This window comes from Ambystoma mexicanum, chromosome 7p, assembly GCF_040938575.1.
Source record: "Ambystoma mexicanum isolate Mex_15411 chromosome 7p, UKY_AmexF1_1, whole genome shotgun sequence".
Classification (NCBI taxonomy): domain Eukaryota; kingdom Metazoa; phylum Chordata; class Amphibia; order Caudata; family Ambystomatidae; genus Ambystoma; species Ambystoma mexicanum.
The window spans coordinates 802,265,475-802,278,386 of record NC_090939.1 but is presented as its reverse complement, the minus strand read 5'-3'; the positions used below and the strand labels follow the sequence as shown (position 1 = coordinate 802,278,386).

Genomic DNA, 12,912 nt, shown 5'->3' with positions numbered 1-12,912 from the left:
TCAGTGTTATTTGTGTGGACCTGGCATGCATTTCACCAAATCACTGATGGCTCAGCCAATGCTTCAATAAGATAATTCAACAACTGTGCGTGTTGTACTGGGGATCCATCTGCTCTCCTGAATCCGCTTCTTCGCCATTGTGACAAGCCGGAGGGGACCGTGGTTGTCACGTATGCCGAGTCAGAGTATATTGTGACTGTGCATCCTTTGGTTGTGTGTAATGCTTCAATTAGTGCTATTAACTCAGCCGCTTGTGCAGAGAAATGGGAAGGGGGACGTTTCTGCACTATCACCGCATACTCATCTCCTTCTATTCTCACTACTGCTGCCCCCAGATGTTTTTCCTCCCGTCTCTGGATCTATGGACGCTGATCCATCCACAAAGTACACCTCACCTCCTTCTAGGGCATTTTCGCTGGCTCTGGGAATATCGTCACCTTCCCCCTCGTATGTGGCGCAGTCGTGAGCTTGCATGTCTTCCACTGTCCATGGTTCTGTGAGGAAAGTGGCTGGGTTTACAGGCTTACAGCGCACAACGTGTATGTTTGGGCTCGATAAGATTATTTCATATGTTGTGGCCCGCTGCGTGGGGAGTGTAGATCTTTCGAGTATGGCAAATAAAGAGTGTTCGACAAATAGCGTCACTGAACATCCCATTACTATGGTGGCACTTTTCTCGATTGCGAAGGCCAATGCTGCGAGTGCTTATTCGCACGCAAAGTGCCCCTGCATCACAGAATCTAATGTCCCGCTGTAGTAGGCCAATGGCTTGCGGCTCCTGGAGTAGAGCACACTATCCCTGGTTCTGTAAAAGAGATGGTCTAATTAAGTTTACTGAGGAGATCTCTCCCTAGCAAATTTGTGGTGTAACAGGGGTGCCCGCACCATTTTTCCTCCCACCGTTAAGTCCAAATCTTTTGTGTAATGAACCTTTAAAATTGCCCCAGAGAATTCCTGCATTTGCAAATTTTTGCCCGACAGCGGAAACTGGCTTTCCATGAGGCACGATTTTTCTGGTCCTGAGTCGACCATAAAGATGAACTGCTCGTTTCCTATCTCCACCCCACCAGTGGTTCCTTGTCTGGACATAGGGTAGTTGATAGGACTGGACACCCAAAAGTGCTCTCTGTGGGCTGTCCTTATCTGGGTAGGTATTTGTTCCCGGGACAGAGAAAATGCTTTCCCCGATCATTGCTGTTCCACGGAACGCCGCAGGCATGCCATTCGCTGAAGTAGCAAGACATTTGTGTGGGTGTTTCCCATGGTGTTTTGACAAGCTAATTGTGGTTACATGCCCTATTGCGGCGCTTGTGGCGGTCGCTGGTATTGCTTCTCACCTACCCATTGTCCCTGTCTGTTTGTGGACCATGTTGCTGCCATCCTTGCCAGTGAACCTCCTGAACCCTCCTCACCGTCTCCCTGTCTTTCAGTAGGCAGGGCCGCTGTTACTGCGGCGACCGTCACCAGCTTGTTTTGTACAAGTTTGGCCTTGTCTGCCAACCTCCTCTGTGCAATTTCTTGTTCCCTTTCTTTGATCCTCCTACAATGGTGTACTATAATGCTCTGAATTTCAGGCAATTTTATCTAGGGCCTTCTGTACCTCCTTCAGGAGGCCTCTCTTGATGATAAAGTAAAAAAGGCAGGTTGACTGGTCCTAGGCCTTGCCCGTCTCAGACTCTCCACAGGTCTTGCACCCGAAGAATGTACCGTGCAGCCTCTTCCTCGTCCCCCATGGTGCATTGCATCACCAAATGTAAATCTGAGGCATCAGGGAAGGTCCTCCGCAGTGCATCCCACACTTGAGCCTGTACGTTATTAAACGCTGACCCATCCTGGCGGAAACAATGTACCGATACTCCCGGGAAACCGGCCTTCACCCACGCACCGTCTGCCTGGCCTCCCACAGAGGACACCAGCAAGCTCTTTACATCCCCTATAGCCAGCGGGCCCTCTCGGTATGCTTCTCAAAAGCATATATCCACTTCCCCACCCCTCCCGAAAGTGGGGCAATGCCTTCAATAAATTATTCTTGTCCATGGTATGTAATGGGGCCTCCCTGCTCCCTTGTGAATGAAGGGCATTTGCAATTTCGTTTTGCTCCCTTTCTTACTTACTTTCACTCCTTTCATTTTAATCAATAGCATTGAAGCAACCTACTTCGGAGCCTCCCCTGCCACCTTTCTCGCACCACCCCATCTTCCAGCTCTTCTGTTCTTAGTGGCAGTGGCATCCCTGCCGCCGCCACCCCTTCCTCATATTCATCCAGATTACACCACACTTCATCTATTTCTCTGTCTGATACTACACTTCCTTGCTTTTCACTTGCTTGGCTATCTTCTTGTCCAACTCGCACTATCTGTATTGGGGTATTGTTAAGGTGAAAGAAAAATTCCCCCGATTTCCACTCATCTTCCGGCTGGCTAGATGGATTCCTGGGTGGGAGTGGTGACGGTGTTGGCCCACTCGACGAGATGGACGGCAGCTCCCCTCCCCCGGGCAACATTTGGCCTCTGTCACATAGCGCTCTCTATTGTGTCCATTCCATTTGGGTGGTAGCGAGTTGTCTTTCTAAATCATTAGTTAGGTGTGCGTGATTTACTGGTGGGGCACACGTGGGACCATACAACCCTCTAGGGTGATAGGGGGGCGGGGCTTTCGCTGCAGGAGCAGAGGGTGTGTTTGGCGCAGGCAAATAAGATGGGTCACTGTACCCTGCAGCAGGCCTAGTTAAAAGTGGGTAAAGTCTAGTGAGCTCTTAGTCCCCCTTTCTCATTCCTCCCCCATCTGCTTCTCTTCCCTGGCACTTCCTTTTCTGCACCACTCACAGGAGGTGTATCTTTGAACATCCTCCAAAGATCTAAAACTTCTCTTCTATTTTGAAGTTGCTTTCTCCAGTACTTGGCCAACAAGTGGGTTGTCACAAGATCCAATATTATTTTGTCAAATGATCCTCTTCTGGCCATACTTGGGACAATCCCTCCCCCTTTATTCCAGTGAGCCACTGATAATGGTACTTCTGGATTTTCTTGCTGTACAGGGGGAGATGCTGGCAAATATATTCTAAAGGTGCATCTCCCCCCCCCATAATTCCCTCTTGATTATGTTCACTCGTGTGTGTGTGTTTATGTCAAATTGAATCAAGATACACTTCTGTTCACCTTATAACACCAAGTAGGCGACGTAAAACATCACAGTTTAAAGAACCTTTCACTCACACCTTTTCGACTCCAGCATATTTTAAAAACATAAATTGAACAAATTCAACACAAATATTTTTTACATGTACTCTTAAACATACTGACACGTTTGATCTTGAAGACAATTAACATAAAACACAGATCTGCTGCCCTTCTGGTTACACCCCCCGCCCCTCCCTTGATCACATCATCTTCTCATTCCACATTCACTCTCCTCTTTCCCCCTTCCATGAGCACCTATTGGGCTGACCTCTAAAAGAGTTATGCACACAAGAAAAAGAAAGACCTAATATCTCCCGAGTCTTTTCGCTACACAAGACTCTTAGGTTTTTCTATTTTATCTCCGCTTGTTTCCTGCACTGGTTGAGACAATGCTATGCAGCACCGCCTTCTACCCCCTTTCGGAGCTAGGTTTCCATACTCCTCCCGTATTCCGTTACCTCTATATTCACAACCTAATAGCCACATAAACAAAAGAGGAGAAAAAGCCTACCAGTCACACTCATAAAAGCCCTATATCCGCAACCTGACTCCCCCACTTTTCCCTCACCACTACACTTCTGCTCATCATTTCTTCTTTAAAATCCCACTCCTTTGAGGTTCTCGCAACCAATTCTCACTTGTCGGGGGTGATTTCCACAATAGGGGCCGCACCCCAACCAAGTCGTGACCCCGCCCCGGCGTGCAGTCGGGTATTTGTAATGGACGGGACCCTTGGAACCTCTCTGGTGCGTACGCTCACTGGTCAACCACAGTTGACGATGGTTTTGCTGGGGCGCGTCCTGGATCTCGCCACACAACATGTCGGTGTCTCTCGGTGCACCCTCGAAGACGGTCATTCCCCACAGTGCAAATAGGACTCAGAATAATGGACACATCACAGTAGGGAATGTGACCAACAGATTAGTTGAGGGACAACAAAGTCTTTATGTAAAATTCAGCATCCAGAGAACTCTGCTGCCTTGAGAGTGCTTTGGCAAACCATACAGATACAATATATTATAAAGGGTTACAGAGTCATCAGTGACGTTTTCTATACAGTCTACAAGTTACATTTGGATTGGTGAGGGAATGGGTCCTAGTATAGTGCTTTGGGGTGAGGCTGCACGAGATTGGCTGGTAGGTTGGTGGGTTGGCGGCATCACGTGGTTCAGCTGGGCCGGTCTGTGCAAGGTGAAGGTCTGGTTTGGTCTGGGAGAGGAGGCTGGTACTGTCTAACTAATCCTAATCTACATGCTTTCACAATACATGCAATAAAAAATAACCTGTAAACGAAACCTTTAGTAGTGAAAGAGGTCTATAAATTGTACACACTTATTTACATTATCCTGCTTTAGATCATTGGTGAGGTGAAGGGTTTGGGGGCTTGCCCTCCATGTAACTTGTAGGGGTGTGAGTAACAGTTGTCAGGTCTAGCACTACAGAGCGAGAGGGGATTGATTGACAGGTGTTAGTTTAAGAGAGAATACATGACAGGAGCTTAGTTTTATTGGGGGCACTCGAGGGTGGTTAACAAGGAAGGGTCACACTTCTGTTACATCAAAAGAAGAGCACAAGGTTCAGCAGGCAGTAATTTTCCAACAATGCGGGTGAGAGGTGCAGGAGCGGGTTTGTTGAAATGGATGGGCCACAAGTCATGATTCGGCCCGGTCACACACAGGACAGTGATCTCAGAGGAAGTATGAAAAGACTACACTGTTTGCTTGCAACAATTTGCGCCAGGGCATCCGTGAGAAATGGACTTGGGTGGCACAGGAGGAAAAAGGTGGGGGCTGTCAGTGCTCGCTGTGCGCGGCGCTGCAGAGGGGAGTGAAGGCTTCACAGATACCAGAATGTGGCCTAGTCCAAAGATGGGAGTCTGGGGTACACAAAATGAAGTTCAGATGTATCTTGCAATGGAACCACCTCTATGTGCCAGGGACTAGTCCACCAAGGCCAGATAAGGGCAAGGAAGCCATCCCCCCACCATTGCAAGAGCAGGTGGTCCCTTTCATGTCAAATGTATGGTGGGGGGCAAACCAACCGCCTCCTTCCTTACACCACTCACTTGGCTCCCCTACAAGCAGTACACCACGCTGCAACACATCATATTATAGGATTAGGTTGTGGCGGGAATCAAGGGAAACAGTGTTTCATATCAACGTTCCCTGTGAACATTAGTGGTTTAATTATGAAAATTCTCAGGATAAACGATCACTCCTGTTTGAGGTTGGTTCTCATTTCGCTCTTTATTGTCGCTAAAAGTGCCAACACGTGTTTCGACCCCACAAGGGTCTTTATCAAGGCTGTGGTATTATTAACACATACCACATATGACAAAATTTGTAATAAGTGTCTGGAATAGTTAGCCAAATTCAACATAACCAAAATTGCAGCAGAGTGAAGTGTGTCCAATGTGATTGGTATAGATACAATGAGGTGACATACCCATAATGTTGTGCCAACTTGGGTGACATATAAGTTAATGGTGAATTACTTTGTGTACATTGTATACATTACATAAAGGTCAATAAGTGGTGAGTAGCATTGTCAAATGTGTATGAGTTGAAAGTTATATGACAACGAGAGAAAGGAGGATGCACCAACGGGGAGAAAAAGAAGAGGAGGGGTGTGGGGGTTAACCTAGTACTTATAATTCGCTGACAACATTATAGTAATCTCAGCTTAATAGACTGCTATAACACTAACCCCACCTGTCACAACAGCAGAACACATTCCCACCACTAGGAATTGCACATCACTCGGGGCTGACCTGTATGTCAGGGTCTTCACCTCACTGGTAAGCATGTATGCCAGCACACACAAACTGATAACCTATAATATCTGACGCTATATGAACTTGTCCTCTTACCCAATAAAATCGCTTAATAGAACCCACCAATCAGAGGCGGGATACCAGCGCCAAAAATAAGCCTCTTACTGATATTAATACTGCAACAAATATGGTGGACGGGATTGATTCGATCACTGATACCGCCCAGACCCGACTACAGAGGCCAACCGGTTCCCACAGGCATGTGTTCCGCACTAGCAGTCCTGCCAGATGTCACAGAGCGCTTCCTTAACTTTTAACACAACCGCTATCTGCTCGTGTCACTGCACACGTGTATCCACTGGAGGCACCATGCCCAAGCGCCCCCTCCTGCACTACTCCATACTGCCCTCCTCTCTTCACCCGCCCCACGTACCCTGCCTCACACCGTGAAATTAACAACAAGGGCGACTTTACACCAGCTGCTGCCACACGTCTGGCATCAGGTTCATAGAGCCATCGAGGTCGAACCGTGACCTTGCCATCCCATTGCTCCGACTCACTCTGCCTCAACTGGCTTAGCCTTCCAGTCTAGGATGTTGATATGTCCCTGTGTGGAATCTCGCCACTTGCGCCATTAATAGGCACTTCACGCATCACTGATGATATAATGATAATGAGACCCATGTGCATGTTCATGCTTCTCTTTCAACCACGGTGTTACAGCACTATGTGGACCAACACGGATACTTCTCGCCTGGAACTCAGAATCCCAGGCTACGGTGGCCCAACCACCAATCATGCATCCCGAATTAGTACGCACAACCAGGTAATTCTCATATTATCACATACGAGGGGAGGTGGCCAGGACCATATCCAACAGCGTGTGCCAATTCCAGACACACCCAACTCATAGGCTATTTCAAGTCCCTCTTGCACCTGCATGCAAACACCAGACTTTCATCAGTGACCTTGTGCACGGCAACAGCATAGCCTACTCACTACCCATCCCGCTCCACCTAGTACAAACGCATTGATTTGCCATAGATAATAGTGTCATTCTCACTACTTACTTCTCTTTAGATTGCTAACCAGCATACAATATCTCAGAAACGCAACACATGGCAACAATCATAGTCATCAAGCCCATTGAAACATACTCATTGTTAAGCAAAATCAAGATAAAGCTAACTTTGGCCTCCATAAGAGCCCCCACAACACCTGTGTCAAGGACCAACTACTACTCTAACTACCTCCTCTGTCACCCCCCCGCTTCTTTTTCTCCCCCTTGGTGCAGCCTCCTTTCTCTTGTGGTCAACATATAACCCTGTTGCAATTTTGGTTATGTTGAATTGTGATAACTATTCTGGACACTTATTACAAATCTTGTCATATGTTATATGTGTTAATAATATCACAGCCTTGATAAAGACCGTTGTGGGGTTGAAACACATGCCGGCGCCTTGAGCAACAATAAAGGCCGAAATGAGAACCAACCTCAAACAGGAGTGACCATTTATCCTGAAAATTTTAATAATTAAACCACTAATGTTCATACAGAACCTTGTCCAAAGCGCTGGTTTCCCTTGATTCCCACCACAACCTAATCCTTTCATTTAGTGGGGCAATTGAGCATAGTCCCATGGGAATCTCCAAACTGGTAGCAGAACGTATAACACAAGCCAACCCTGTTAACGCAGCATACCAACGTTCCTTGTGCTCTTCAACCTTATGTTCTAACATCTTATTACAGGTACATCGACATTTGAACAAATCACTGGCATCCTGTGCAAACTACATTGGCTTCCTCTCCAGGCCAGAATACTGTTCAAGACTGCATGCATCATCCACAAAGCTGTCGCGAGTAGCACAGCAGTGCACCACATCAAAAGACCAGCTTGAATCACAACTAATGCATAAAGAGAGGACTTGCAAACAATCCTTCTCTTGTCACGCACCCACCCATGGAGGATGAGATTTGAAAAATACTATACACTAAATTATATATCATTATACATTTTAGGTACACAGGCGAATGTGAGCGGATACCTCAAGATAGAATATTACGTTATATAAGCCCTGATGATGGATGGAATATCCGAAATGCATTGGCTACTTGTTTAATGGTTGAATGTGAATCATGATGGTAAAATTGACTTGAACCAAGATTTAGTGAAATTCATTTGTTGAACTTGAACCAAGATTTAGTGAAAGTCATTTGTTGAGTTGTTATTGTATATAAACAAAAATGTATAAGGACGTAGGCCATTCGATTTTGTGAAATTCCATTTGTATCAAACTTAATTTGCAATGTAACTTGGATGGTGAAGTTGAATCCTACCTTTTAGTACTGTTTTTAGTACTGCATTAAACACTCTTGATGTTAAAAAGTTGTCACAATTATATGTTGAACAGATTGTTAAAGTTGTTGGATTCATGTTACATACCATATCACAAATGGAAATATTGGCATGTGCCATTGAATGAAGGAGGTCAATTGACCACAGTAGAGTGCATAGGGGTTACCTGTTGGTGACAACAGGTTAGGTTGGTATACAAAAAACACAAGTAGCCCTATGGTGACCAACAGGGGAAAACAAGAAAAAAAAAGAGTACATTTAGGCTGCTTGTGCGCAACAGAAATAACAGATAGTTCGTTTGGTAGCTCCAAAAGGCAAACAAACTTCCACTAGGCCAGTAGCGACCAACACGACTCACAGCAAGACGACCATTGGTGCTTCAAGCAACCCTATGTGATACCTACAGGGTAAGGAGTGAGCAGGTGCCATCATTTTTGTACTTTGAGGCATGTTAGGTGCACAATCAGTGCTGCAGGGAAAAGGCTTACACTCAGAACAAAGCCCCAAAAAAGTAATCATTAACATTGATGCACTTTGCAGATGACTGCTCACGATGGGAGCCCTGAGGAAATATCACCTTGAAAATCTGTCAATTTTTACCTTCACTCAGTAAGCACAAGCACTTCCCTTCAAAAAACGGAAAAAAGTTTTTTTCATGTGGGCTTAGTAGGTTGTATAAATGTGGGTCTCTCAGATACTCATTGTCTCAACACCGTCAACGGGTAATGCATGAAAGTGTGATCTCTAACAATGTTCTGCATTAGAAGATTATGTACAAGCAGGGGTCTATTCTGCTATTGTGGATGTGCCATTTCCCTCCCCATGAAGAGCGAGAAACAACGAAATGCTTTATATGAATTCAGATTTATTATCATACAGCCAGCAGTATTTTCAGAGCATCCACCACCATTACTACCTTGATAACGGTAATGCTGTAAAGAGAGATTAATTCTCAAATTACCACCAGCGGTAAAGCTATTCTGCTAGTGGCAATGCTCTCTGGAGGATAGCTCAGGAGCAATGTGCTCGCCTTGGAAGCAAGACGACACGGAGCACCACTGGTTCGATCCCTGGGTTCGCGCTTAGAAACCTCTGGGTATTGAGCGTGTTACAAATAATCTATCGTATCATATCATATCACCTAAAACAATCTCCTGAGTTTGTAAAGTGAGGCCCTAAGCCATCATGGTGAGAAAGTTGTCTTTAGCCTGAAGCAGTTATTGGAGGCACTGATGGTGGTTGAAGAGGTAGTTGCCAAGCCAGTAATGTGTTTTCTAGTTGAACAGTTCACCTAAAGGTTTTGAGTTTGGAAGAGATGTTGGTGTTTGGTTTATTGCATCAAAAGAGAAGGATGGAGGACAGGATGCAACGCCATGTACTGAATGTATTTAGCATTAGCTGCACAAGGGAACCAAAATAAAACCTCAATGTACATGAGTTAGAGATTCTCCTGCGTCAGGAATCTCCCTTTATTATGGGTCAGGAGGATAACTCAGGGGCAACGTGTTGGCCTGGGAAGCAAGACAAGCAGAGCAACACAAGTTCGAATCCCGGTCAGGAAATAAACAATTCACACATAGGCTGTGTCCTTTCAAATCTCTACCCAAGAGACTACCAAGGTAGCGTTCACTCAATTAACTTTCATATTTGCCAAAGATAAACATGTTTTCCAATCTTCTCTACAAAAATAGGTTACCAAAAATCACAAAACACTTACCACCAAGCTGCTGGACAGCAGTTGTAGAATTCCATATAAAGAACCTAAAATCGAATTAGGACAAAAAGGCAAATTACACTGATTATACTGTTTCAGAAATACTGTTCAAAGTATTGGGTTAGATCAATGCAATACATACTTCAAGTAATGACACTTACAAGGGTGAGAAAAACTTTGTTGAGTAGAAACTCTATTGACAATGCTTTCAGTGGTAGTGCTTGTCTACCTTCCCACTCCTCCAGACTGTTGTAAATATCCTGGTCACAGGGATAGTTTCACAGAAAGACAACATTTGATTGAAGTCGTCGTCCTTGTGTGCATTCACATCATGCAGGTTCCACCCACCTACCCACCTTACACACTCGCTGGATCCCAACAGCTCAGTCCTTCTACACCTCGGTGTACGCCAAAAACTACAGACGAAGAAGAAAACGATGGGTGTGTTTAGCGCACTAGTGTTTGATGCACTAACAACTAAGGAGTGATGGTACAAGAGTCACTGTGGTACGAAACCTTTACGGATATGGACTTCCACTCCTTCCACACTAATGAAAGATTCAAAAGCATCAATTCCGATGGTTACACAACCACATGACAACTCTTCAAAAGTGAATGGACTAATTAATAATCAAAATCGGGGATCGATAGCATGGTGCTGGCAGAACTCCTGAATAGCACCCATCATGACTGCGCTGTAAGTGAAATTTAACAGGACTTGATGATTTAAGGCAAGATAGTTCACCTAAACACACATAGTGCATGCTGATTCCGAGTGGAGAAAGCAATTTAGTCACCATATAGCAGCCAAGGATGCAAGGGATGGAGCCCTCACATTAAGACCACAACAGGGAAAAGGACAGCCTTTGTTCTAGCGAAAGAAAATGTAAGACGATCCAAGCACTGAAGGGCTTTGTCGAGATCAGAGGTAGAATAGTGTAAAAAAAAAAAATGAATAAACACAAATGTATTTTCATTGTTAAACCCTTACAGATCGTTAGGTAAAGAAATGGAGGGTGTGTCTAAACTACTTTGTATTTTTCCAGACTTTTTTAGATTAAAAGAAAATCACCCTGCATAAATAAATTGAGGATTCCAGAACAATGGGCCGACCAACTATGGTGGTAAAGGCATCTTTCAACACTTCTCGCAATCTTTGCTATGGCAAGGATGCTCTCTTCTCCTCTAGAAAACTGCTTTAGAATAGCACAGAGTTTTACTCAGTCATATTACACCGCTCACCTCTGCTAATCGGTTTTAAATCGAGTAACTCGCTACAGACACCGCTAGGCTCAGCTGCCTCCACTGAAACAGGTTTCATTTTCGCTTTAAAGCAAGTTAGGCTATACACAAATGGGTTCGTTTGAAAAAACTAAAAAAAAGGTATTGATCAGTTGGCCGCCTCATCAATTATATAAGAAAGAATAAAGGCCACTTTCGTAGCAGCCATCACGAAAGCCTGCGGGGGAATCGAGGAAATGTAAATCACACTGCGTCATTAAGATCTGATCATTTTTAGTGCACCCTCCCCAAAACGCTTGCTGGAAGCCAAGGGAATTGCCAAATTCAACTGGCCCCGATACCCAGGAACTCCAGAAGTGTTTGTTTAGTCTCCACACTTGTAATAATGTTCTGTTTAGTTGTGGCATTTTCACCCTTGCCCTGTAATCAGCTTCTTCATTCTTATTTTGGAGGTGGGTGTCAATGTGGTCAACGATAAACCAAAAGACTCTGGCAGTCATTTCTGGAGACACTGCAATCAACTGAAGGCCCGATTCTCAACAAGGCGCAGTGAGCATGCTAAGCAGCATGCTTCACTGGGCCTTTCCCTGACACCCAGGCACCACACTTATTCTCAGGTGGGCCTGGGTGTCAGCGCAGTGCACGGCACAGAAGTGTCATGAACTGTCTGCAATCCACATGGTTTTGTAGAAAACGGGCGGATTGCAATCTCGGCAGCAGTTTCGGTAAATATTTATATTTCACGTGTAATATACATACATATATATATCTCACGTGATATGTTTGTGTGCTATAAACAAAAACAAAGAGGTGATGGTTGGAAGGTTTAGAATGAATCTTAACCACTGGCATTGCTCTGGGCAACCCTCCAGACTACCGTTCTTTGCCTGCCAAGCCATTACAGAAGGGGAAAGACCATATGCAAATCAGGCTTGGCCTCACCCCAAAAGGGGCAGTCCATCCCAAACTGCTAGGCCACATCCCTTCTGCACGAGACCACAAGCATCCCCAAACATGTTTCGCCCTTGTTGGGGCTCATCAGTGAGGAGTAGCTTGGGTCTCTAGGCCTAGCAGGCACGGGACCCACGTCTGGGCATACCCGTCCCACTCGGGGTGACAAAGCAAAAACAAAGAGGTGATGGCTGGAAGGTTTAGAATGAATCTTAACCACTGGCATTGCTCTGGGCAACCCTCCAGACCACCGTTCTTTGCCTGCCAAGCCATTACAGAAGGGGAAAGACCATATGCAAATCAGGCTTGGCCTCACCAGTGGTTTAGATTCATTCGAAACCTTCCACCCATCACTTTTGTGGTCAGTTTGTTTCTCCTTGTGAGAGAGGGTATGCCCAGACGTGGGTCCCTTGCTCGCTGCGCCACAGGGAACCAGGCTGCACCTCACTGAGGAGGTCCAACAAGGCCGAAACATGTCTGGGGTTGCTTGGTTTTCTGTGCAGAGGGGACCTGGCCTAGCAGTTCGGGCTGGGCTGCTACCTTCGGTGGCGGCAGCTGCTGACCGATTTGCACATGGCTGGTCCCCTTTTGCAATGGCGCAGACGGGCTAAAAAACGATGGTGTGGAAGGTTGCCCAGAGCAATTTCCAGTGGTTTAGATTAATTTGAAACCTTCCACCCATCACTTTTGTGGTCT

At 45.6% G+C, this 12,912-nt stretch overlaps 1 protein-coding gene across 1 annotated transcript in view; it reads right to left on the bottom strand.

Annotated features, from left to right (window-relative positions):
* The window catches only part of MFSD9 (major facilitator superfamily domain containing 9), a 203,706-nt gene that overhangs the window by 119,428 nt on the left and 71,366 nt on the right, over positions 1-12,912 (bottom strand). The window contains exon 3 of the mRNA XM_069636926.1: positions 10,027-10,070. Within this exon, the coding sequence (XP_069493027.1) occupies positions 10,027-10,070 (44 nt within the window). The remainder of the gene's footprint in view (positions 1-10,026; positions 10,071-12,912) is intronic.